Here is a 27,281-nt window from a genome sequence, read left to right as displayed (position 1 = left end):
ACTTACAAATGTTGGGTTTTTGTTTTTTGTTTTGAGGGGATGGGTTATTGCCCTAAATTTAGGGACTATTAGGTATATCTGGTTCTTAGGCTTCCACTCTAAACTCCCTCGCAAAACTCCCCTGTTTTCTGCTCCTGTTCGCTCGCTCTTGTGGTGGCTTACGAGCTGGCTTTTTAAACCCCTCTTCTCCCTCAGTTAGCCCCAGCCTCTTGTCAAGATATCCTAAAGGGATTAGGGGTCTAAGGATGGCAAAGTGGAGCCTCGTTAGGAAGCTCTCAGCCTTGCCTGGAAGGCCAGTAGGCTCAGCACATAAACTTAAATATGGCTGGCACAAGGTAAGCAAGCACGCAACAACAGACAGCAGTGTTACTCCAACGGTCACATAAAGTCACTTGTCCACCTAGAGAGCTCCCAGATCCGCCTTTGTTGTTCCTGTTCTCTTGCCATCTATTAGAAACTGCACTGGGAAGGCAGAATCCCACAGATGGCAGGAGGCTGGGAACAAGGGTGAAGGAGTTGGGGACGCAGGTTGTGTTCTTGTGAATTCTCCTAGTTGAGGGTAAGGGCCCAGGCAGACACATGCGCATCCTGCAGATGAATGCATGGCTGTATAGATGGTGTTGACAGGAAGGCTTCAGCTTCCTCCACCATGGCATGCTGTTCCAGGAAGAAGTCTGCTGGGAATAGATGGTGTCCACTTCACCAAGAAGGGAAAGAGAATCGTCTCACACCATCTTGCCAACCTAGTGAGGAAGGCTTTAAATTAGTTTCAAAGGGGGGAGGTGACAAAAGCACACAGGGAAGCATAAAAAAAAGGAATGTTAGCAGAGGGGTAGAAGTTGTTACGGAGACCTGGAAAATTACAGAAGGTCATAGGAGCAACGAGGGGAATCAGCTAAACATCTTAGATGTCTATATACAAATCCAAAGAGTATGGGGAATGAGCAGTAAGAACTGGATGTATTAGTACATAAGCTAAACTATGACTTAATTGGTGTCACAGAGACTTGATGAGAAGTCTCATGACAGGAATATTGATATAGAGGGATATAGCTTGTTCAGGAAGGATAAAAAGGGAGATGGGTTGCATAATACATCAAGGTTCTGAGGTCCCCCAGAAGGAGGTGAGAGGCAAACTAGTTGAAAGTCTCCAGGTAGGGGTCTACTGTTGACCCCCAAATCAGGAAGAGAAGGTGGATGAGGCATTTCCAGAACAAATAGCTGAAATATCCCAAACACAAAGCCTGGTAGCAATGGGGGACTTGAACTACCCAAGCATCTGTTGGAAAAGTAATACAGTAACTCCTCACTTAATGTAGTCCTGGTTAACATTGCTTTATTGTTACATCTCTGATCAGTTAGAGAACTTGCTTGTTTAAAGTTGCACAATGCTCCCTTATAAGATTGTTTGGCTGCCTCCTGCTTTGTCCGCTGCTTGCAGAAAGAGCAGCCTGTTGGAGCTAATTGGTGGAAGCTTGAAACCAGGGTGGGCTGGCAGCTCCTGTATCAGCTCCCCTAAGTTCCCTGTGCGGCAGGCTATCAAGTGCTGGGCAGTTCAGATGTTGCTCCCCCCCCCACTGCCGTGTGCTGCTCCTGCCCTCTGCCTTAGAGCTGCTCCCGGGAGCCTCCTACTTGCTGTGCAGGGACTGTGGGGGAAAAGGGGTGCTGATGTCAGGGTGTCCCCCTCCCCCCACTCCTGTACCCCATCTCCACAGAGCGGGGGGAACACACAGGTATCAGGATGGAGGAAGCTTGCTGGCAGTAGCTGCTATCTCAACTTGCTGATCTACTTAAAAAGGCAGTGTACTGAGAGTGGGGTCAGCGTACTTAAAGGGGCAATGTGTGTGTCTCTCACACACACAAACATATACAAACACACACACACACACACACACACGATGTTTGTCTCTCTCACACACACGCACACATGGGGTGTGTGTGTCTCTCTCTCGCAAATACGCACACATGCTCAGCCCGGCACTTTGGAAAGCGGAAGGAGTAGTGTGCTCCAGTGGGGTAGCATGGGTTCATCATTATGTTCAGTTTCTGCAGGGAGTGTTTGCAGCCACTGCCATGTGTCTGTTGTGTCTTCTTCCTCCTTAGTGCTGCCTTGTAAAATGTGAGCATACATTAACAATGTGTTAACCCTTGAGGGCTCAGCCGAGCTTTAGCTCATCATTTAGCAGTAAGGCATTCCCTGGGAAATATCCCATCCTCTGACTCCACCACCTCAACCAAGCTTCACAATCATCATTGCTGTGTACAGTATTAAATTGTTTGTTTAAAACTTATACTTTGTGTGTGTGTGTGTGTGTATATAATGTCTTTTGTCTGGCGAAAAACATTTCTCTGGAACTTAACCACCCCGATTTATATTAATTCTTATGGGGAAATTGGATTAGCTTAACATGGTTTTGTCTAAAGTAGGAATTTTCCGGAACATAATTACAACATTAAGCAAAGAGTTACTGTACAGTAAAACACAAAATTTTCCAGTAAGTTCTTGGAATGTACCGAGGACAGCTTTTTGTTTCAGACAGTGGAGGAAGTAACCACAGGACAGCCATTTTAGACTTCATTCTGATCAGCAGAAAGGAATTGGTAGTGAATCTGAAGGTGAAAGGCAATTTGAAGGAAGGTGTAGGTCGTCTGCTTAGCGGGGCAGGAGAACTAATAACTGATGACATCAAAAGAAGTCTGAGGAATTTAATTCTGTTTTGCTTCAGTCTTCAGTAAAAAGGTTAATGGTGACCAGATACTCAATACCATTAATATTAACAACAAGGAGGAAGGACCACAAGCCAAAATAGGGAAAGAACAGGATAAAGAATATTAAAATGTACCCAAGTCAGCAGGAGTTGATGAAATTCATCGTAGGGTACTTAAGGAACGAGCTGGAGCAGTCTGAGGACCATTAGTGATTATCCTGGAGAACTCATGGAAGACGAGAGAGGTCCCAGAGGATTGGCAAAAGGCAAACATAGTACTATTTTCAAAAAGAGAACAAAGAGGACCCAGGGAATTTTAGAACAGTCAACATAAAATCGATACCTGGAAAAATACTGGAATAAATTACTAAAAAATCAATTTGTAAGCACCTAAAGGTTACTAGGGTTATAGGATCGAGCTAGCATGGATTTGTCAAGAACAAATCTTTCCAAACCAACCTGATTTCCTTCCTTGAGAGGGTTACTGGCGTAGTGGATGGGGGGAGTAGTAGACATGATATCTTGATTTTAATAGAACTTTTGACACAGTCCCACATGACATTCTCATAAGCAAACTAGAGAAATGTGGTCTAGATGAAATTGCCATAAGATTGATGCACAACTGGTTGAAGGGACATACTCAAAGAATAGTTATCAATAATTTGCTGTCAAAGTGGGAGGGCGTAATCTATAGTGGAGTCCCACAGGGGTCAGTCCTGGGTCCTGAACTGTTCAATGTTTTCAACAGTGACTTGGATAATGAAGTGGAGACTATGCTTATAAACTTTGCAGATGACACCAAGATGGAAGTTGTTGGAGGACAGGATTATAATTTAAAATGACCGTGACAATTTAGAGCTTTGGTCTGAACTCAACAAGATGAAATTCAATGAAGTTAAGTGTTAAATACTTCACTTAGGAAGGACAAATCAAATCATAACTACAAAATGGAGAATAACTGACTAGGTGATAGTACTGCTGCAAAGGATCCTGGGGGTTCACAGATTGAATATGAGTTAAGAATGTGATGCAGTTGTGGAAAAGGCTAATATCATTCTGGGGTGTCGGATGTAAGACATGGGAGTATAATTGTCCCATTCTACTCGACTTGTAGAAACCCCAATCCCCCACCCCATTGTGCTAGGCTCTCTTCCTCTCCTAGAAGTTAAGTCTGTCCTAAAGACCCACTTCTGTGAGGCCTCCAAATGGAAGAATTGTGGAAAGGGGGAATAAAAACAGTTAACTAAAGCAGTTCCTTTGTCTGGGTCTCCTAATGCGTCCTTCCTGTCCTATGGATTGTGCGCTCTTTGTTGCAGGGACAGGAAGGACCTGAGGCTAGTATTCTGAACAGGACTGAGCACCTTGTTAGCTCTAACAGTTAAGAAACACATGCAGAAACCTTCCAGGTGAAGTCCAGGTTACAGGTGTGTAACAGTGGCTGGAGGGTATGTTACCATTCAAAAGCATTGCAGCTTCTCACAAACAAGTTAGAGACCCAAGGAGTATAAAAATATATAAAATAATAACACACAGTCTGCAGAAGGTGGTTTGGGAGCTTCTGGGCTCTGTCTCGTAATACAAGAACAAGGGAACATTCAATGACATTTCAAAAGTGGGAGATTCAAGACTGATAAAAAGAAATACTTTTTCATACAATGTGTAGATAGACTGTAGAACTCACTGGCACAAGAAGGTGTTAAGGCCAAGAACTTAGTAAGATTCAGAATTGTTATTGTTAATGATGCCAAAAAGAGTATTGGGAAGGAATACAGGCTACAGGGCTTAATCCAATCTCTAAATATTAGGATAAGACCTTCCTGGGAGGAAATCACCTCACATCTTCCCACTGCAGCATCTCTTGCACCTTCCTCTGAAGCATCAGACACAGGTGACTGCTGGAGGCGGGACACAGGACTAGATGGACCACACGTCTGATCTAGCCTGGCAATGCCTGTGTTCCTATGGATTTCAGTTACTCTCCTTAAGCAAAGCACCCAAACTAGCTTAAGTCTGACCCCAGTGAGAGAACTCAGAAAGTGAGCCTTCCTGCTGCTGTACCTCATTGATCCGTAACAAATAGCTTCATTTTGGCGGTGGCCACAAAAACTAGATTCAAAAAGATACAAAAACTGTATTTTGCGAATACAGACTAAGACAGCTGCTACTCTAAAAACTAGATTGTTGTAATTCTGTAGTGGTTGGGTTGCTTTACAATCAAGCATAGTACACATACAAGAATTTTACAAAGTCCTGATTAGCAAGCTTTTAGCAAATTGGCTCTTAGCACAGAGCAAGCTGAAGGCATTCATTTACTTCTCTTCATTAAGGGGTTCAGGGTCCTGAGTCATGGAGAAGGTACTGAGCACCTCATGGTGCTAACCCCAAGATTCCACATGCCAGCCAGTTATCCAAGTTACAAGACAAGACATACATGCCCAGATCACAAAGTTAGGGCTTGTCTACATACTCTCTAGAGGTGATTTCTGGAGGTGTTTGTCAGAAGCTGGGAATGGGCCACATGGGAAGGATCATTTGATGATTGCCTGTTCTGTTCATTCCCTCTGAAGCTTCTGGCATTAGTCACTATCAGCAGACAGGATACTGGGCTAGATGGACCTTTGGTCTGAACCAGTATGGCCATTCTTATGTTCTAAGCAGTGGTTCTCAAACTTTTGTACTGGTGACCCCTTTCATACAGCAAGCCTCTGACCCCCTCCCCTTATAAATTAAAAAACACATTTTTTATATTTAACACTCTTATAAATGCTGGAGGCGAAGCAGGATTTGTGGGTGGAGGCTGATGGGCCATGATCCACCATGTAATAATCTTGCAACCCCGTGAGGGGTTGTAATCCCTAGTTAGAGAACCCCTGTTCTAAAGTGTGCTAACGTGTTGTGTAATAACTAGTCCATATAGTCCAGTGGTTCTCAACTGGGGGTCTGTGGAGCAGTGCAGGGCTAAAGCCGGCAGCCCCCTCCATCCCAGCCGGGAGAGGCATGGGTCTAAAGGCAGCACCCATCCCCCCATCAAGCCCCCAAAGCCGGAAGCAGTGTGGTGCTGAAGCCGGCAAACCTCCCTGCCCCCCGCAAGCCAGAAGCAGCGGGGGGCTGAAGCTGGGAGCCCCTGCACCCCCTGCCCCGAAGCTGGGAGCCCCCACCGCCCGCTCCTGCTGGGCCCTGGCATTTTTATAGCATGTTAAGGGAGTCCTCAGCAAGAAAAAGGTTGAGAACCCCTGCGATAGACCATGCTGATGTATGTTAAAGGTTCCCGAGTGCGCTTCTATGTTAAAGCACACTAGGGAACCATTAGTGCGCACCAGCAGGGTCTACATGGACCAATTAATATACAACAATTTAGCACACTTTAGAAATCACCCCTTCCCTTCCCCTCCTGTCCCCTCCCCCCCCCATGTAGCACATTACCCCATGAGTAGAAAAGCCCTTTGAACAAAGGTCAGTGTGGTGACAGATCATCTCACGTTGTATCAGAGGCATCTCTGTATGAAAAAGGATTATGAAACTAATGAGCCATGGAGTAGTTTTTCTATGCTCTTCAAAAAGTAAGGTGGCAGAGTGGCATCTCTTCAGAAAAAGAGTTAGGTTTAGTTAGTTATGTGGATGTTTAGTTGGAGAAGTGCAACCATAATTCTGAAATTCTTGTGTGTCTAAGAGATTGTCTAACTGGGGACACTCATGAGAGTTAATCTGAATTAATTTTTAAAGTGGATTAGTTAAACTGCATTAAATCTCTTTGTGGACACTCTTATTCAGAATTAAAGTAGAAGTGAATCTAAACTAATTGATTTCTAAGAGAAATCAAACTAAATCCATTTTAAGAGTGTCCACGCAGGGGTTTATGAGATTTAATAAATGCACTTTAAATTCGCACTTTTTGTTAATTTGGATTAATTTCCTTGAGTGTACCCATGTAGACAAGCCCTAACATGCTTGAAAGGTAATGTAGACTGAAACCTCTGTGATGTGCCTGCAACTTCGATATCACTGTAAATATTTTTATGGGGGAATTTCTTTCGCTTTTTACATAGTCCTAATGTGGAACTGGGGTATACAGGAGGGGAGCCACACTAATGTACACTGATAAGATCCTTAGCCAGGGAGCCCATCTCTGAGTCTTGGGCAATGTCACAGGTGCTCCATCTGGGATATGAATCAACCCGTGGTGAGCTATATGTTAATAACTTCTGTAATTAACCTTCAATCAATGAAATGTTGGTGCTATGCTTTAGATCTGAGTTAGGGGAATACTATGAACTACTTCTGTTTCTTTTCTGCAATGTGGTTTGTCATCTTTGCTACAAAGTTGCAGAAAAGCATTAGCTCTCCTGAACTCTGGAGAACACATCTCTCAATTAATAGTGTCCAATTCACTTCCCATTCTATAGAAAAATTTTACCTTTGCACCCAATGTAATCTACCAATTTTGAGGATGGTATCACTTTTCTTGTGGTTTTCAGAGTGGGGTCTGAAACTGCAGCTAAGTGTCCCTTATAAACCCAATTTGAACAATGGAGTGACTGCTCTCTTTCTAATAATGTTGGATGCAGCAGGGTTAGAAAGTGTTCTTGATTCTGTGGTCATGCAGTCGCCCCTGGCTAAAACTCTCCTAGAAATGCACACCGCTGACTGACTTCACTGTAAGCTGCTGGGTGATGAGAATAGAAACTCCAGTAGTTCCTGTCTTTGGTTTTACTGGAGCGTGTGTTGTTGGCTCTTAGCCCTTTCTGCCCCCCTTCTACATTCCTGGGAGTTTTATTTACTTTCCAAACCTGTAGAGGGTCTGCTTTGCATAAGTATGACTGTGGTCTTTGCTGCAGGACATCATTCCCTAGAGTTTCAGAGTAACAGCCGTGTTAGTCTGTATTCGCAAAAAGAAAAGGAGTATTTGTGGCACCTTAGAGACTAACCAATTTATTTGAGCATAAGCATAAGCTTCCATATTGTGGAAACTGCAGTTTCCACAGCATGCATCCGATGAAGTGAGCTGTAGCTCACGAAAGCTTATGCTCAAATAAATTGGTTCGTCTCTAAGGTGCCACAAGTCCTCCTTTTCTTATTCCCTAGAGTGCTGCTCATTGATTAGAGAGCTGGCTGGCTGGGAGCAGTGCCATCTGGTGACAAAAGAGCTGCAGCTGTCAGAGAGCCTGTGCACTGAAAGAGAGAAGTTTGTAAGCTGATCACATTTATCTCGGCCAGTCCAGGTATTTTCCTGCTATATGGCACATCATTTTGCTGGGATTCTTGGCCAGCCACGTACAAGTACTGTTCCCATTTCCCTATGGCACAGACGTGGGCAAACTATGGCCTGCGGGCCACATCCGGCCTGGCACTTGAGCTCCCAGCCAGGGAGGCTAGCCTCCGGCCCCTCCCCTGTTGTCCCCCCTCCCCTGCAGCTATGCCGCTGCATGGGCAGCGCTCTGGGCAGTGCGCTCCTGCAGGGCAGCGCGGTAGCGTGTCTGTCTCTGGCCGAGCGGCGCAGCTGCCAGACATGCTGCTCTGAGCGCCATAGTAAGGGAGGAGGGGGGTTGGGTAAGGGGCAGGGGGTCCTGGGGGGCAGTCAGGGGACAGGGAGCAGAGGGTGGTTGGATGGGACGGAGGTTCTGGTGGGTGGGTGGGGGTCAGGGGACGAGGAACAGGGGCAGGTTGGATAAGCGTGGGAGTCCCAGGGGGCCTGTCGGGGTGGGGGACGGATAGGAGTGGGGCAGTCAGGGGAGGGGGGCTCGGTAGGGTCCTGGGGAGCGGGGGTGTGGATAGGGTTGGGGCAGTCGGGACAGGGAGCAGGGGGGGTTGGATAGGGGTGGGGTCCCAGGGGAGCGGTTAGGGTTGGGGGGTCTCAGGAGGGGGTGGTCAGGAGACAAGGAGTGGGGAGGTTGGATGGGTCAGGGGTTCTGAGGGGGGCAGTTGGGGCAGGAAGTGGGAGGGGTCGGATAGGGGGCTGGGGCCAGGCTGTTTGGGGAGGCACAGCCTTCCCTATTTGGCCCTCCGTACAGTTTTGCAACCCCGATGTGGCCCTCACCAAAAAGTTTGCCCACCCCTGCTATAGCAGCTGAGGTCAGAGCTGTTTTGGGAGCAGTCAGTTTGAACTGTAAGCTGTCTTCACTGCAGTTGTGTTTCATTCCATTCAAACCAGTGTCCAGAAATTTTCCTTAAGCATTTTGCAGTAAGTTTGGCAGAGGTTTGATAATGGCCAATTACATTCAGAGAGCAGGGATTTATTTTTTAAGGTATAGGAATTTGGGAATGATGTGCTATGCTATAAATAGGAGTGGATCAGAGGAGCTCAGAGCTCTGTTCAGGGGTCTGGAATGAACAAAACCTGAACCAGATGCTGAAAACGTTTCTTTCTGGCCTGGGGGCAGGGACGTTCTTGGCAGATTCCTGAGGTTTTGCCATTTACTGTTTGTTTTTTCTGGCTGTACAAACCCTGCTATTGAGACCCTACCTGGCATCCAATTCACTTCACATCTTTAAGGTGACTGATTGGGCTGCCATCTTTAATCACATGAAAGGCGTCACTTTTCTGTGTCAAAAGGGGGAGCTGTGTGGACACAGAGGAAACACCTCACCAGTTACCAAGACATATACTTGAGCCAATGTCTTGCATGCACTTGAAGATATTTTGATCATCCATTGGAAATAAACACTGATCTAAAAAAAATAATTGTGCATTGTCGGCATTAATTATGACATTTTGTTTTGCTAGTTAAGAAGAAGCCTACATGGTGAGGAAATAGTTAGGTGGGCGGGGGGAGGGGGGGTAAGTAGCAAACACCAAAGGGGCTGGATTTCAGTGAGATCCCTGCTCATGCTGTTCAGTTCCACTCAGATTCATTCTTTTGACATTTGGGGGCCTGGACCTGGACTCTAGACAAGATGTGCTCAGGGCATGTGAAATCAGACCCTGTTCTGCTTCTGATTTTGCAAGGCATGTAGTGATTTGTGCTCGGTGATGGTAGATGACTCAAACCCCTCCTTTGGACGAAAACCTCATTTTACTGTGGCACTAAATCTAGTTACACATCATGTGCCATCGTGCATAATCAGAGGGAGTCAGAGACCTCTGTTGGAGTGACTTCATTAACCCTTTGTAATGCAGCTGGTGGTGCTGTGCTGTGGGAAGTTTGCGTTTGAAAAGTGACACCAAGTCCATTTTCTCACCGTTGTGATGTGATTAGCTTGCACTTCGTTTCTGTGGAAGCTACGAAGGGAACCGAGTTCAAATGCAGCAACTTAAAAGGGAAACCCAATGTGGGAAGGGTCAGGGAAGCTCTTGCAAAGCAGGAAGTAAGAACTGGTGTATTCGCAGTGGATTGGACCCCTATGTTATGGGTTGGCCATTTCTGAGTTGTGATTTTTGCCATACTGCCACAGAATTGTCCAAAGGAGCGGCAGGGAAAACTAAAGCTGAATCAAAGCAAACCCATTCTTACTGCTAATGTCCAAGGATCTCCTGTCTGAGAGATGGACATCAAGGATGGCAAGGAGTGAGTTATTTATTGTGATAAATGGGAATGTAAATTCAGACTGACATGGATGAAAATAACTAACAATAGACCAACAAACTTCATTCTACCAGATGCCAGTGTTCAAAGTCTGGGCTACATGGCAGGTAACAGTCAGTGTAATAGCCAGTTCCTGGCCCACCCAACAGAAATGGCAGCCTCTGTGGGGGAAGCCAGGATGAGAGTGCTCTGACACACATTCATACCCAGTTCTCCAGCCTGGATGCCAGCGTACGAACAGCATACTCGGCTGTCGAGTTTTGCAGAGGGTAGCATTGGGCTAGTGAAGGTGACAGAGAATAAAGAAGAGCTGGTTCATGGTAACACCCACAATGAGGATGGATGGTCTTGTGGTCAAGGTACTGAACTGGCTGAGGCTTGGGAGATCTGGGTTCAGTTCACTGCCCTGCCACAGACTCCCTGCGGGACCTTGGGGATTAGCCTTCCTTTCTCCTGCACTTGGTCTGATCTCTTTAGGGACAGGGACTGTTCTTTGCTAAGTGTCTGTACAGCACCTACCATGGTGGGGCCCTCTTGGTTGGGGCCAGTAAGCACTGCTGTGATAAAAATATTCTATTATGAGGGTATAGAAGTCAGTTGGTTTCTTAGTGCTTTTTTGTGTCTACTCTACATTCTGCTAACATTTGGTTTGAAGCCACTGGGCAGTCATTTCTGCACCTTAGAACTGTGCATTTTCCTGATTCCCATGTCCTGGCCTGGGGAAGGGGAACCATCCACTGTGGTGAAAAATCCAGTCTTGCAATTTTTTAGCTAAATGTCCCCAATGGTAGTGGTGTCTGATTTTGGGAATTTACTGGGATGCTCTATGTCCTGTCTGCTGCTGAAATGCACGTGCCCTGGTACATCCGGTTCTATCGTTGTATTCCCTGCAGGATACTGGCATTGGAATGACCCAGGAGGAGCTTGTTTCTAATCTTGGCACCATTGCTCGATCTGGCTCGAAGGTAAGAGAGATGCCTCCTTCATGTTGTGTCCTCATGGCCCCTGAGGCTCCTCGATCCTGCATCTCCTTAAGCCCTATCGTGAAGGGGACCCCTGTTGGGAGGTGAAACCAGCCCAAGGCTCCATTGTCATTCCTGACCCATGAAGTGTGTGGTCATTGGTACTAGGACAACACTAAAGAACCATTTTCCTCTCATTGGGGAAGCAGGGTCCCATTAGCTGGGGGATCCCTTATGTGTCCTCTGTTCTGTAGATCCAGGCTCTTTATATAGACATGGTGCACTTGGCTGTGCCGCTTTGTAAAAGCAAACTTCTTTCCCCCAAGGCATTGTGATCGAGATCCACAAGCTCTCTACCTTCATGTTCTCTAAGTGCTGTCTGGGCCGCAAGTTGCAGCACAGTTACTGGTGGGCCAGGGGTGGACACAGCTGTTTGCTGGTGCATATATTTGCCGGGTTTTTCCATCTCTGAAATCCCTATTCATTTCCTGCAACTGAGCAATCACACCCCATTCTCTTTCTTCTCTCCCACCCGTTGCAGCAGGCACTGCCCTAGGCAATGCTTTCCTGTTCCAAAGCTGCAGTCACTGCTCCTCCCTTACTATGTTGCTCCGTAGGAGCAAGTCACTGGAGCTTCTTCTACTTGTGCTGTCCTCAGGAGGGTGAGCTCAGCCCCCCAGAGCGCTGACTGCTGCAAAGCAGTTGAAGGGGAGGAGTCCCCTTGGAGAGGAATGTTCTGGGGTGCCAGGCTCACTGAGCAAACAGCAACAGGCTGAGTCAGGGAGCGTGGGGAGAGCAGCTGTGGGGGTTTGGGAGGAGGCTGCAGCCTCCCAGCTGTAGCCGAGGGTGAGTGGACCTGCAGTCCAGTATACCTGCTACTCGTTGTCCCTACAGGCATTTCTGGATGCGCTGCAGAGCCAGGCGGAGGCCAGTAATAAGATCATTGGCCAGTTTGGAGTGGGCTTCTACTCTGCCTTCATGGTGGCTAATAAAGTGGAGGTGTACTCGCAATCTGCAGAGTCTGGGAGCCCTGGCTACCACTGGTCTTCAGATGGGTAAGAGTCTGCAAAACTGGAATTATTGGAGGCCAATGTATTGGAGAGAATGAGCGAGTGTTGTGACATTGTCTGTAGCTCCACCTGGGTGGGGATTGGAAGCTGCGCAGGGAAGCGCAAGATGAGGTAGGGCACTGGTCTTTTGCAGCTAGACACCTCGGTTAAAATCCTGCTTAGGTTACAAGTGAAAGTCTTCATTACAAAACCACCCCCCATGTAACTCAGCAGCCTGGCTGTGCTGGCACAGAGCTTGGGTTTGAATAGCCAAGGCTGCTATAAGGCAAGAGATGGCGCATTAGGAGAGCTGTGTGGTGCCCTTCACCGCAGCCTACGCTGTCAGCTCCTCGCTGCTATGGGCTTGTTAAACAAGAAAACCACACGTGAATTCAGTCCTGCTAAGTGTGCCAGATTGACAGCCCTAGAGACTGACTGCAGTCTGCCCACAGAGCAGGCATGGCACAGACCGTAGAAGCTTTCCCCTCTCCACCCCACCAATGGGCCTCAGTCCTGCCTTGAAGGGATACTGCAGGGGTGAGAAGGAAATCCAATCTCTCTGGGCTAGTCATTTTGCTGAGAATGCCAACAAGCAGACCTGTTGTGGTATGGGTTATAACATGGGCAAATGTCTTCTGTGAGCTAGACTTCCATATAGATCACCCACTCATTTAACACAGGCCACAGAATGTCCATCAGATGGCAGAAGCTTTGAGTTACTGCAGACTTGGACCAGAGCCCTAGATGTGAAAATCTCCACCTCCTATTAAAAGCCCGTGGGAAGAAAGAATTTGCCAAGTTTATAAATCCCTGAAAACAGTTTCACAGTTAAAACTTCGGATCCTGTTGTGTTCCAGATAATAATCCGCTTTATTGTGCTAAATGTTATAGTCCTCCTGCTTGTAACCTGTGAGGATCACTGAAGGATTACCTGCCATTCCTGCACCTTTCACAAAGTGTGTTTTCTACCCTTGAATTGGTGCTGCTCCCTGGAACATTTGACCCTCAGACAGATGGAGCAGTCACTCGGAACTAGAAAGAGTGGAGATGACCATTGGTAGGAAAGGGGACCCTGTAGCTCAGTGCAGAAGCCCTTCATCAGAGGGTGTTGCTGCAGTCTAGTGGAAATAATCATAGACTGGGGCACATGTGCTGGACCAACAAAGAGCCATGCAGTCTGCTTGTCTGGAGCCTGGAGGGCTGCAAGTATCTGTATAAAATGGAGAAGATTTCAGTTGCTTCCATGGAGGTTTAGCCCAGGCTGATGACATCACCCAGCGTGCAATGCTGTTGTCAGTAGAGGCTGCTGGTATTATGAAGCATTGTCTGTTGGGACCTGGAGTCTCTGCAGGCTACATCACCATATTGTAGATCTGGGTGACCACATGTAAAACTCCACAGTGCCTGACTTCCATTGACTTCAATGGGAGCTGGGTGCTGTAGTGTCATTTGTGCTTTGAAAATCGTCCCCTTGGTTAATGAAATGTTCCCTTTTCATTCTCCCTTGTTAATAAACATCCCCCAAGGAAAAGGTTTCTATGTGATGCTGTGTTTCTAATCCTAGCTCGGGAATGTTTGAGATCGCCGAAGCCTCTGGTGTCAGACCTGGGACCAAAATAATTATCCATCTCAAAGAGGAGTGCAAAGAGTTTGCGAATGAGGACCGCGTCAAAGGTGAGCAGGGTGCGGAAATGAAATGGTATTCTTTGGATTCCTATAGCCCCTTCCCCCTGAGGAGTGCTGTCCCCATCTCACAGAGGCCTGGAGAGGTGGTGACGTGGTGGCAGAGCTTAGATTAGACCCCAGTGTCCTGACTCCTAGTCTTCTGCACTGCACTGCACTCCAGCCTTTGATGCTTATACTTGTAAGTTGCCTGTCGGTTGATGCTGTCCCCCCTGTGCCCCCCCCCCCGAGGGTCAACATTTCATTGCCAGAGCCCCGTGGCTCTTCCCACTTTACACTCCTGCCCTTGTGGGGCTCCACATCGATGCTGTTGCTCTTGTGAAGATCGACTGGGCTTCTGGAGCCCTGTGGATGGGTGTAAGGGTTGCAGTGATGGGGATGAGGCACTGTGGGCTTGTCCCCTCTGTAGCTCTTCTACCACCGTGCTTTCTCTTCCTTTGAGCAGTCCCAGGCAAACCCTAATCCTCTCAGGTTATCCTGGAGCTGTGGAAAGCTCCATGGCCAGTATTAGAAACTCAGAAGTTCTCTCTTACTTGGGTATTATTACAATGCGGTGGCTAATGTTTGTAAAGTGCTCTGAGATCCTCTGCTGAAGGGGCCTGGGAAGGGCAGACGATGGTGAGATTTTAAGGGTGAGCTTGGGCAGATGGGATGTGTGCAGAGAATATCTGTCCTTTGCTCACCACAGGTGCTGCTCACCAAAGTAGAATGTGGCTCCTATTTATATAATCCAGGAGCAGCTTGCCAGCCCCAAAGGCCATTACTGCATCTCCTTCTACCTCTGTTCTAATCCAGGAATATACAGGGTGCTGCCAGTTTAACTCATTGACTTCTCCCAAAGAAATGGGAAAATCAGGTTGAATTGTCATGCCTGCTTTTTCTATAGACATGTCTGGGAGCTTAGACCCCCTAGTCTTTTAACCGAGGCTTAATTCCTTATATTTCACAGGGTAGGGGAAAAACTGTTAAAAGAAACATTGAGATTTCAAAATGTAGTTAGCAAATGAGAAGGTTATGGCAGGCTGCTAACCTTAAGTTTGCCCACTTCCGCATAGGCATTGCAATGCAGTGTCTAATTACATGATCTGCTGCTATTTCCACAGACACCTGTCTGTTTTGTGAGCACAGTGGATGGTGTATTGTTTAAAATGTTTTACCACACATGCACATATGTGAATTTCATTTTAAAATGGTTCTAACATGGCCAAATGTAAACCAGTTTTTCCTGGGATCCTAAAAGTCACCTTTCCTCCCTAGGAACCATATTCCTGCCAGTTTCCAGCTCCCTACTTCACACTGCATAGTGCTAGAGCTTGGGGAGGGGTGGGGGTTAAAGCAAGGATACCATATCTAATGGGAAAGTGTCCCCTTCCCTCTCTGGATCTCAAATAGCTGAATAATTTTTGCTCAAACTTTTCAAAGAAACTCATTTATCTCTGGGCAGAAACCAAGCCTCTTAAATTCTATCCTGACAAGGGAAAGATTCAGGAGGTTGTGAGCCACGGTAAAAGCTGGGTAACCATGGAAACACTTGAACCCCCACCCTTTAACTGTAGGTGTCCCTATGTTCTCCTCACCCCATAATGTTTTGCGATCCTGTGCTGAGAAGTGCTGGTCACTACAGAATTGGCTGTGCCATACCAAAGTTGTAACTGTAGAAGCAAGAGAGAGAAAAGTCCTTTAACGTCGTCCTCTCCTCTCCCTGGGGCCAGTGCAGGATTATTCGCTAGAGGTTTTTTCTGGCATTTTGCTGAGTCTAGTTATATGCCCTAACCAATCCACCCCTTCCCTCGGGAGAGGGTTCTACAGCTTGATGGCTCTCACTGATATTCAACCAAAATATTCCCTTCCCTCTGTCCTATTACTCCTACTTGTACCTCAGAGTGCTACATTAAATACTCCTCTCCCACTTAGGTATCACGCAGTTCAGATGTTTGTAGACTGTTCTCACCGCCACTACCTCCAGTCACCATCCCTTTGCTAAGCTAAACATTCAGTCTCTCCAGGCCACTAACATTCTTTGTTGCTCTTTTCTGAGCTCCTTCAGTCCATGAATTTTTTCTGATTACCTGATGGGCTGTGGGAAAACATGGTGGGGGGCAGGAGCAGGCTGCAGTGGAGAGCAGGGACACTTCAAAGGAGCTAACCTGTGCTGATATGACAGGTTCCCATAGCTCGTCTCAGTCACAACGATATGGTGGTTGAAACTGATAAGACCTGTGTTCTGGTTTTTTTGTTGACAATGTTTCTCTCTGTTCCAGGGGTGGTGACAAAATACAGCAACTTCATCAGCTTTCCCCTCTTCCTCAACGGGAGACGCCTCAACACGTTACAGGTTAGATTGAGAGCCATGGACAGGGTAGTGACTCGGGGGGGAAACTTGTAACCCTGCAGTGGGCTCAGGAAATGAGTGAATGGGTCCAAAAAGGACAAAGAACTGTGAAAGGATGGGGTGGTGGCGATTGTCCAGGGCAGGGGATCACAGAGCCTTTCTGAGATTAGGAGTTATTCAAGATGAACATTCTCTCCGAAACCATTGACCTAGTGAGTTGAAATGTCTGGTTGCGGTGAAGCTGGTTGGATAGCTTCAGCCGTAGGCCCTTGTGCCTGACAGGGTCATAGGCTGATGACAAGTCGATAAAAGCTGCAGCTGTTTTAAGCTTCTGCTGGAAGCTGGCTTGAGTATGTGTAGACAGTGCAAGCACTTGGTCACAGCAGCTTTTCCCTGTGCTGAAAAATGCCTATTCTGGGGGATTGTGGTCTCCAGGATGGAGGGTCAGCCTCGCCAGGATCGCCCACTCCAGTAATTTGTATCTTGTACAGAGGAGAGATAGGGCAGTAGCTGTGGAGGTCGTCGGGCAGCTTTCCAGGTGATAAAATGGCAATGGCTTCTGATGGTCTCCGAGTTGTTGGGAGTTTGCTGGTGGTGATGACTTCCATCAATAGGGCTGCCATTCAATCGCGCCCTCTTGGCCCAAGATAGTTAAAGAAATCTGGAAGGATGCCGCCAATGCCAGCTGCTTTTCCTGCTCTGGAAGCAGAGAGGAGAGCTTCGATCTTGGTTCTTGTGAAGGTTTGACAGAGACTTGATGGAGGGGCACTTAGTGCACAGGATTAATTAAGAACTGTTTTCACCAACCCTCTGACAGTTGTCTGGATTTCTTAACAGGAGCCTGATGATGCTGTTAGCAATGACTTGCAGTGTTTGTGTGTGATGGCATCACATCATCGAGGGTCCGGAGAAGGGCCCGTGCTTTATGGCTTGAATGCATGAAATCTGTGGCCTCCCCTGTATCTATCCGTAGTTGTAATCTTGTGCAGTCCAATGATTGCAGGAGAGCAGTGGCTAAGTCTGGGTCGCCAGTAGCTTTGTTTGCCCTTAGGAGTGTTTTGCTCTCTGGGCTCCAGCACGACATAAAAAAGCTCCTGTAACCAAACGGGATATTCTTTTGTGTGCCTTTAATAATAAGCTTCATGAAGTAGTCAAAGTTTTCGGGCATTGGTGGTATGCTACTGATGGGGTTTTTTGACAGCAGTGGAGAAACCTAGCCAGTCTGCCCATCTCAAATTCCAGCATGGAACAGGTACACTTGTAATGACAGGTTGTTCAAGACCGATGTGTTCCACCGATGTATGTGGAGGGTCCCGGGAGGGGAGCAGCTGGAGGACGGAGCAACGTGAGGGGAGAGGCACCTGAACACATGCTGCCAGCTGTGCACGCTCTGCTAATTAACTGCGCAGCATTTGAATCTCTCCTGGGCTGCTGCCCAAGTACGCAGCTTACAGGGAACACAGGCATCATCCCTTTTTAACTTATACATGAGTGATGTGCCCCAAATGATATGCTGCAAGTTCATTTAAGCTGACGACCTGGCACTAATGACACAGGCTGCAACTCCCAAGGAAGCAGAATACATCCGTAACGCTGCTCTGAAGTGGATGGAAAACTACTGTACTTTTGATACTGGTGGCTCAAACCCAGTCTATCAAAGAGAGTGTCATCAGCTTTCCTTCTGAGCGATTCTGAAGCTGAGAGGATGCTGAACGTAAACCTCTGTGGCAAGGAACTTGCCCACGAGCCTAACCTCCGTGACCTGAGAATTACTCTTGATCATAGCCTTACCTGTCAACAACATCTGAAGAAGGTGAACCATAAAACAAAGAATCACATCAATATCATCCAAAAGATAGCAGATTCTAGCTGGGATTGTCATTGCTCCAATGCTACAAATGGCAATCTTGGATGTAGATTATTTCATGGCCGAGTACTGTGTACTTGTTTTAGGAAGAAGTTCACACATGGACCTCATCGACATGCAGCTACATGCTCCGCAGCCTTGGCTTCCAGTCCTATCAAGCATCCTTCCTCCAGCAATCCAGAGAAAGATGGCTACATTGCATGAGTACAAGAAGACCCTCGCTAACCTGAGCGCCTGCTCCATGACAACCATGTTAATCAGCCTCATGCCTGCCTTAAGTCCCACTGGGTGTTCTGGGCATTGGTGAAGCTCTTCTGTCATCCAGCTTCAACCCAGAAGACACCTGGCGGATGCAGTGGGAAAGCTCTGATGTAAACAGCAAGCACGCAAGATGATCCCACCGTCGAACTGCCTGGCTTCTTGCTCCATCAAAGACAATGGACGTCCATCAACCATATTAGGACATTATATGGAAGATATGAGCACCTGATGGACAAATGGAGAATCACAAATTTGCCACAGTGCAAATGTGGAGACTTCCAAACTATTGAAAACATTATGAACAAGTACCCCATCTTTTCATTTCCAGGGGATATAGCAAAGGTGCACTCTGCATCTCTTGAGGCCCTGGAATGGATTTCAAACATTTTCTGTTAACTTGGAAGTGTTGCTATTTCCATATGAAAGAAGACTCAAAAAGAAAGGAGATAAATCCGGGCTTGTCTTTACAAACATCAAGTCTGCCTTCTGTTCTGATGCTCCATGTTTGTACCCTTTGAACCCTTTGACTTTTCCTCTGTTATGCACTATTTTGTTGACATGCTCAAAGAATTTTCGTAGATTAGCAAAGTAAAATTTTCGTTTTCAGAAGCCATGCCTATTTTCCCAGATCATACCCTGGTTACTTAGGAGTTTAATAATTCTGTTTTTAATTATTGTTTCAGCCAGATTATCTGTAACAGGAGGATCACGCTCTTTAATTGCCCAACTCACCCCAGTACCGTTTACTACAACACTTGCTATCCTCTTGTCCTTTTTGCATAGTAACTGATTTTAATGAGAGGATATTTTTGTTAGCTACTCAGCCACTTCCTTAAGCTCCTTCAGAACTCTTGGATGAATGTCTTCTGGTCTTAGTGATTGATTGCCATATAATTTTATCAGTTATCAAAAGATAAACTCCCAGTTCAATCACAAATTGTTCAGCTGGATGCAGGAATCTCCGGGTGACATTCTCTGACCCGGGTTACACATGAGATACACATAGATTCAATTATCATAATGTTCCCTTCTGCCTTTAAAATAAAGTCTATGAATAAATTTTTCCAGCATCTCATCCACTGATGCCTTAAGCTCTGACTGTGCCTCATCTTTATTATCTGACAAGAGCAGGTCTAGGGCAGGGATCTCTTCCTAGAATGTGGGTGTGGAAATAAAGGTCATTCCAGATTGTACGTAGATGTTTTAATGTGAATATTTAAAGACTAATAAACCCTATCCCTATTACATATTTAGATTCCTACAATAATGAAAAAAGGCTCTTGTCCAAGACCTGTGCCATAAACCACAAAACCAAAAATAACTCTAAACCACTGCTTACCCCGACAGCTAACAGACCTAAGTCATTGGGGACGAGTAGTAGTAAGGTGGGGAGACAGAGATCTTTTGTATAGACTTAGTATTACTTTCTCTTTCTCACCAGTTAGAAAGTCTGTTCTCTTGAGGGGAATGGCAGCAGCTGTCTTCTTAATAAGCAGGTGGCCTCCTCCTGCCCAAAGTCCTGATCCTGGATTTCATTCTTCCATTTCTACACACGACAAGACTGATTCCCTGTAAACAGAAACCTGGAGATGGGACCCATATTGCACAAACTGATTTCCCCCTAGAAATTATTGCCATTTAGCCAACACAACACTGGAGCCTCTTCACATTTAAATATGATTAGGGCTACGATTTGGTCACGGAGGTCACAGCAGTCATGGATTCCGTGACTTTTCCGGACCTCCGTGACTTCTCGGGCTTCAGGGGGAGGAGGTGGGACTGTGTGCCCCTGCCCTGCAAGTGGAGCTGGCTGGAATCAGGACCCTTTCTGCGGGGGCTGCAGCTGGGCTGGGGGCTGCAGCCGGGGCCAGGCGCCTGACCCCAATGGAGTCCTGGGCTTGGCAGGGCTGCAGCCGGGGCCACGTGCCCCAGCCCTGTGGCGTCCTGGACTTGGCGGGGCTGCAGCCGGGACCGTGCACCCCAGTCCTGCAGCTCTCGCTGCAGGCTGCAGCTTGGGCCATGCACCCCCCTTGTGGCTTCCCAGGGTCATATGCCCCGCTCCCCACTGTGGCCAGGGTTTGGTGGGGGGCATCAGTCGGGCCACGCGCTCCTGTCCTACAGCTGGGCAAGCTCTGGAGCAAGGGCTGTGTGTCGTTCCGTTCCCCCCCTCCCTCCCGTGGTTGTGACCCCCCTGCTGTGGCCACTGGGGTCAGGAGGCATGGCCTGTCAGTCTCTCTCTTTCTTCTCTCCCCCTCCCTCCCGCCCCGGGACTCTGTTCTTCCCCCCTACCGAGCCCTACCCCTGGTTATTTTTATTAAAGTAATGGACAAGTCATGGGCTCTGTGCATTTTTGTTTATTGCCCGTGACCTGTTTGTGACTTTTACTAAAAATAACCATGAAAAAATCTTAGCCTTAAGTCTGATATGCTGTTTGGGCACAAGTGAAGGACCTGCTGGCTCTTTAATGGACAGTGGTCAGAACTCTGGGGAGCAGCATAGAACTCTGGTCCTAGCAAGAGGTGTTGTAAAGCATCTGAACTCCCCAGTGAATCCCAGTTACACCTTGGATCCTGGAAACCCTACGACACCATTGTAACTTCTGGTCATATCAAGGGGCTGCTTGGGAATGACCGTTCTAAAAAAGGAAGCGTACTCAGCATATTGCCTGAGCTGCAAGAGTAGTGGGCCTATTGGGCTTGCTATTGGAAGGCAGGGGGTATGACTTGGGGACCTCTGCGTCTGCTACTGATCGGCACTTGGAGATGACACCAAGGGCAAACAATCTATGTAAGAAAGTAAATCTAGCCCAGCAGCAAACCTGAGACCTCTACATTGGTTCCAAACACAAATTATATGGGCAGGATCCCTCACATCTTTACTGATCACAAGTGTGGTGCTATAGTAAGACCAAGAATCATGATGTTCGTAAAGCTCTTTGAGGAGGTAAGGTGCTGTGTCAACACAGTGATTCTTCTGAGAGGGAGATGACATCAGAACTTCAGGAATAAAACCAGCCCAACGTACTTTGTCAAGACACTTTCTGGATACAGGCCTCCCTGTGCAATCACTGGGGAATCCTTAGGAGGAGAGGGGGGAGGAGAGGGGGCTGCAGGGAGAGAGCCAGTCTTTGTAAGGAGGGAATCCCTAGGCTGCGCAGGGTTTGTCGGCTTGTTATACAGATAAAACTGCACAGTATTGTTTCAGGGGACAAGACAAGATGTCATGTTTATTATAATAACACAATTTGATTTAAGACCAATAACTAATATCTAATACCTATGTATGCACACGCACACGCACACCCCAAATGTTCTGCAGCTACTAGATAGTTACCAGTCCTGACTGTAGCTTGGGTTTGTGGCTTGGGGCAGCTAACTGGCCAGGAAAGCCAGGCACAAGGAAGAACTGGGTCTCTGTTGGGCATGCAGGGCATGCACCAATGCCCTTCCATGTTGGCAGCAGAATGTTACCCTTCAAAGTCTTCCATCTCACCCATCCTTTTTGTAGGCTTTAGTTTGAATCCAGAGTCTACAGGTCTTGCTGTGTCACGCTGCCTCTGAGTTTGGTGTGATTGATCACCCGTCAATTGCAGACATGACTTTCAGCCTAGGACCTGGCTTTGATGTTTCTTCAATTGTACTTTTGTTCTCTTCTTTTGAGGGTGGACTCTTTTTGCTTTGTCAGGGCTGTTGTCTGCATCTTTAGCCCTTGGTGTTTACACTTTATTTCATCGGGAGAGGCTGGGGCTGGAGGTTGAGTCCATCATCCATATATACCTCATTCACACATCTAAACTACACTAATCAGATTACAGCAGGGTTTTGCAAAAATGAAGTGAGCATTTTAAAATGGAGTTTGGGACAAGTTAAAATGGAGTTTGGGTTACACCATGGACAAGTGTAAGGAATGGCAAACAGTGAACAGAAGTTACAATGTTGAAGCAGTGCAAGTTTCAGTGATTTAAGCAGCAATTGGATTGAAAGTGAAACTCAATTAGCCAGTTATTGGGGTACCTGGTTTTATGAATGAATGTAGTTTCATTCATAATACTTTACTTATGAAGTTATATTAATAAAGTGAGCAATTAAAAACAATTTCATTGATCAGTTCTATTGCTTTGAAAGACCAGACCAGAATTAGTAATAGTGATGCCTATCTCTGGGCCCTGTCCAGCACAAAGGAAGCTGTTGACAATGGGATGTGCTAGGAGAGCAGAATTAAAAGCAAATGAGTCTTAGCATGTGGCTGTGGGGTGGGGGTGTGTGTGAGTGTTACCAGATGGGTGGGGATTTTAAGCCTCCCTCCTTCCCCACAGGCACTCTGGATGATGGACTCCAAGGAGATTGGTGAATGGCAGCATGAGGAGTTCTACCGTTTCATAGCCCAGGCTTATGACAAGCCTCGCTACACCCTGCACTACAAGACAGATGCCCCTCTCAATATCCGCAGTATCTTTTATGTGCCTGAGATGGTGAGACTCTGGCATTCTCTTGGAGGTGTGGGAAATCCTCAGTGAAGGGAAGGATCAGATGGGTGAGATCATCACAGAATAGACGTCCTTTCCGACTTGAATAGCTTCAGCCTTGTGTGCCCAGCACTGCAGAATTCTTTTGGAGTAGCCAAAAGGGAATGCCCAGTACCTAAAAGAGATGGAAGTATCTCTCCAATGGGAGTAGTGTGCCACAGGATAAATGGGGTGCATTGAACTGTGTCTATTTGTCAGGAGCAGAATCTGGCTCAGGTGGGAGAAACCCTCACAGAGCAAGATTCACACGCTCCTGTAGTTCCGTTCTGGTGGGGAGGATAAAAATGTGATTTGCTCTGATCATCTCAGACCTGTGAAACCCATAGTGAACATCAGCAGAGTGTGGGGCTTTTGTACAAGCATCCTGGGTTTGGATGGTGTAACCTCTTCCCCTCTTGCTTCCACAGAAACCATCCATGTTTGATGTCAGCAGGGAGCTGGGCTCCAGTGTTGCCCTATACAGCCGCAAAATCCTCATCCAAACCAAAGCTGCTGACATTCTGCCAAAATGGCTGCGTTTCCTCAGAGGTAGGCTGGTCAGGGAGCAAGCAGGAGAGTGCAACAGGCTGCAGCAGCACCTTCCTTGAGTGTCACTTAGGGCAGTGGAGGCAGATTTCGGAAGGCAGCCAGGACAGTGACATGAGACATCTGCCGGAGATTTGTGGGGAGGGAGGAGTTAGCAAAAGGCTGAGTCCTCGGAGTCCAGTTGTATCCTAGTCTTGAGTCACTTCATTGCCACTGTTTGTTCTAGGTGTTGTCGATAGTGAGGACATTCCTCTAAACCTCAGCCGGGAGCTGCTGCAGGAGAGCACCCTCATCAGGTGAGCAGACAGAGGGGCTGGTTCCCAGGGGAGGGGATTTTGGTGAGTGCATGAGTGCTAACCCGTCTATGGGTGGGTGGTGGTAAAGCTATAGGATGTCAACTGAGATCAAGACCTGGCAGGTGAGCTGTGCAGTTCCCATTAACAAGAGTTTCTGTGTGTAATCTGATCCTACGTAGCCTGAGAAGCTCCAAACTCTCTCATCCATGAGGTGTTTCTCAACCAGACATGGTAGACAGAGTGTTAACTTGCTGTGCACCATCCAGCTTCTTCTTTGAGTTGTGTCCCTGTGAGGGCTCCGCTTCTGGTGCGCCTGCGCCTTTGAGCCCAGATTTTTGGTAGCAGTGCCTGTTCAGCCCATGCACGCACCCTGCTCCTCCTCATGCCCTGCACCGAGGACATATAGGGCTGTGCAGACAAACCACCCTCAGTTCCTTCTCTCCCACAAAGTCCCACAAGGGAAAACTGAGGCAGAGTGGAAGGAAGGCAGGTAATGGAGCACCCACAGGGACATACATCGTGAAGCGCTCCAGTTTTTCGAGTGGTCCCCATGTGTATTCCACTATGGGGTATGCATGTGCCCAGAGATGGAGAATTTTGCAAGCAGTGTCTGTTGATCCGCCCATGCACCCTGGCTCACCTCATGCCCCTGACTGAGCAGTTAAAGGACAGTGCAAACTGACCACCTCTTCGGTTCCTTCTCACTGTCTCATTGTCTGTGTCAGAACTTCCAGTGTCCACAGTTTTGGCTATCTGTAAATAGTTTTTATCATTCTAGTGTTTTCAGGTTTTTATCTGATAGTTATAGAGTTTTGTAGTTAGTCTTCCTGGCCTGGAGAGCCACTCCTCTTTCACCCCTTGTTCTGTTCCCTGATTCGGTACTGGACTATGCCCAGTACTCCAGGCTTCAGAATTTGTGCTTTCTTCCTGCAATCCCTCTTGGTCAGCGATGACCACCGGTGCTGCTTGCACTCTCTCAAGGAAGCCCACATTGCAGCAAGTTGTAGTATCTGCTTCTCGTTCTCCAGCCATACTCAGGAAGGGTGGGAACTTCGCCTTCGGATGCACCTAATGGAAAAGGGCATGACGCCGCAATCGGACCCTGGCCAGAGGACGTCCCTCCCTCCATTGTACACTGGCCTGATTCAACAAGGAGTGCATCTCCTGCCATGAGGTCCAACCTGGGAGCGAAGGAGTCAACCCCCACAGATCCCTTGGCGGAATCTTGTTAGGAGAGCAGAGAGTATGCTCATAAGTATGAGGCTAAGACTTCCTTCATATCCATTTTGAAGAAGTTGGATTCAGCCTTGCTTAAACCAAACAAGTCTATAAGCTTAGCTGAAGAGAACCTAGGATGTCCCACGTCTCAGAAGCATGACAAGAAAGTCCACACAAGTCTGGTGGCACTACCTCCAAACAGAAACCCCAGAATCCACCAGCACTGACGAAGACCGATCATCGAGAGCATCAGTTACCCATGTGCAGTCTTTGTTCTCAGTGGCTGTGGCACTGACTGTCTCTGCTGCAGCTCTGGTGGACTGGATCCCTTTAGTTCTGGGAAGAGCCAAGACCTAGGCGCCTCTTGCGGACATCTTCGCTGCCCCATACCCAGTGCCTCCCTTTTCAGAAGGGTTATAACTCCACGAGCGGAGCCAGTCTTCAGGAGGAGTCTGTCTCTCATTCCATCTTCAGGCAATGACTTCCCTCCAGCAGCCTCATTGGTACTGCCGTTGGAACTGGAATCCTCTTTCCCTCCGTCAGAAGGTTCTAAACCATCTGATGAATCATTATTCCCTCCTCCAAGACCCACCTTCCTGGTCAGAAGACTTGGACAAAACTGGGACCAACCTACACCTCATCACCCATCTCAGAGCCGATGCTACGCCAGGCCATGGAGACTTGTGCAATCTCCATTCAACCCATCCTGTTGTCCATATAGTGGCTGTGGGACCAGCACCATCCTGTAGAGTTGGTCCAACCTCCTAGGAGGTTGCCCTTTCCCTCCCCTGTGAGAGGACACCTGGAGCTGTAGAGGAGACCTTTGAAGAACAGGAGGCAAGGCTGACAAGGTGACACCTCACACAGATATGTCCTCATCATTGCCGGATGAGGCTGTAATGCCTCTACCGCCTTCCAGGGTGGATGACTTTTGACAGTTCCAGAAGCTGATGAAGCATGTCACAGATATAGTTCAAATTCATCTTATGGAAGTCCAGTACTCCTATAATAAACTCTTGGACCTTTTACATACCTCATCTGTGATATGTGTGGCATTCCCAATACAGCCAGCCAAGATGATCTGTCAGACTCCTGCCCTGATACCTCCTACATGCAAATAGGCCAACAAACAATACAACTTCCCATGTAAGGGTTCAGAATTTTTATTTTCACATCCAACACTCAATTCCTTGGATGTAGATGCAGTTAATGAACGTGGGAGGCAGCACAAAACTGAGGCAAGAAGCAGAAGTATCTTGATCTTTTCAGTCACAGAGTAGATTTTGTAACATTGTAATTCAGGATAGTGAATCACCAGGTGCTTATGTCAAACCGTGACTACCTGCTTTACAATAAATTTAATACACTTGTTTAATATTTCACCATCAATAATTTAAGGCCATCATAAATGGAGGCCAGCTCTTGGCAAAGATGCTATTACAGGCCACGTTAGACACAGCCTATACTGCAGCCCACTCTATTTCGACCACTATCAATATACAGTGAGCATCTGGGTCCAGCAATCTGGCTTCCCTAGGGAGTTACAAACCTACTGTAGAAGACCTTCCTTTCATCAGTCACAAGTTGTTTTCTGAGTCTAAGGACAACTCCCTTGTCCCTTCCCACTTGGAAGGACTCGAGGGACACACTTAGATCCCTCGGGATCTATACCCATGCAAATAATAATTTAAGCAGATCTCAGAGAGTGCAGAGGTCTCCCCCAGCTCATTTTTCTAGGTTCTGTCAGCCACCTGAACCAGTGACCAAGAGGCCACAGCTACTTCATCCCAGCCACTTGCATTGTCCCAGTGCCAGTTGTGATGGCTTGGTCGAGAGTGTGAACCACCCACTGCATATGGATTTATTGCTGCAGCATTTTGTCCGCATCCCCCCATTTTTGGATACTGCATCTCCCAATTTCAGCCTACGCAGAACAGCATAACACCAACAAATGCATTTTGGAGACCATAACCTCTGATTACTCCATCCGTTTCACTTCTATCCCTCCCTCCCACCTACCGCACTTCCTTGTCCCTTTTCAGGGACTTATCTCACATTCAGTTGCTGAGACAGGAGGTGGCCTCTCTTCTATGCTTAGGAGCTATAGATCCTGTCCCCGTTCAGCACAGGGAAAAGGGGTTTTATACCAAGTACTTTCTGGTTCCCCAAAAGAACAGAGGATGGAGACCAATAGTAGATCTCAGACATCTGAACAGTGATGTGAACAGCAGAAAATCAGGGTGGTGACCCTTGCAGCTATAATTCCCCCTAAATTGCAGGGATTGGTTTGCAACTCTCGACCTTCAAGATGCTTATTTTTATGTTGTGATTCACC

The 27,281-nt window shown here is 47.3% G+C and overlaps 1 protein-coding gene across 2 annotated transcripts in view; it reads left to right on the top strand.

Annotated features, from left to right (window-relative positions):
* The window catches only part of TRAP1 (TNF receptor associated protein 1), a 79,826-nt gene that overhangs the window by 27,761 nt on the left and 24,784 nt on the right, over window positions 1–27,281 (top strand). For both annotated transcript variants that reach the window (XR_012161182.2, XM_073362771.2), the window contains exons 5-11: window positions 11,122–11,193; window positions 12,085–12,245; window positions 13,804–13,913; window positions 16,184–16,257; window positions 22,698–22,853; window positions 23,315–23,435; window positions 23,659–23,728. Coding sequence is in view for 1 of the 2 variants with exons in the window: in XM_073362771.2 (XP_073218872.2) it covers window positions 11,122–11,193; window positions 12,085–12,245; window positions 13,804–13,913; window positions 16,184–16,257; window positions 22,698–22,853; window positions 23,315–23,435; window positions 23,659–23,728 (764 nt within the window). In the remaining variant the exon portion in view is untranslated. The remainder of the gene's footprint in view (window positions 1–11,121; window positions 11,194–12,084; window positions 12,246–13,803; window positions 13,914–16,183; window positions 16,258–22,697; window positions 22,854–23,314; window positions 23,436–23,658; window positions 23,729–27,281) is intronic.

This window comes from Lepidochelys kempii, chromosome 10 (genome assembly GCF_965140285.1).
Source record: "Lepidochelys kempii isolate rLepKem1 chromosome 10, rLepKem1.hap1, whole genome shotgun sequence".
Lineage (NCBI taxonomy): Eukaryota > Metazoa > Chordata > Testudines > Cheloniidae > Lepidochelys > Lepidochelys kempii.
Note: the sequence above shows the minus strand (reverse complement) of the source record. Positions and strands in the feature narration are given on the sequence as shown.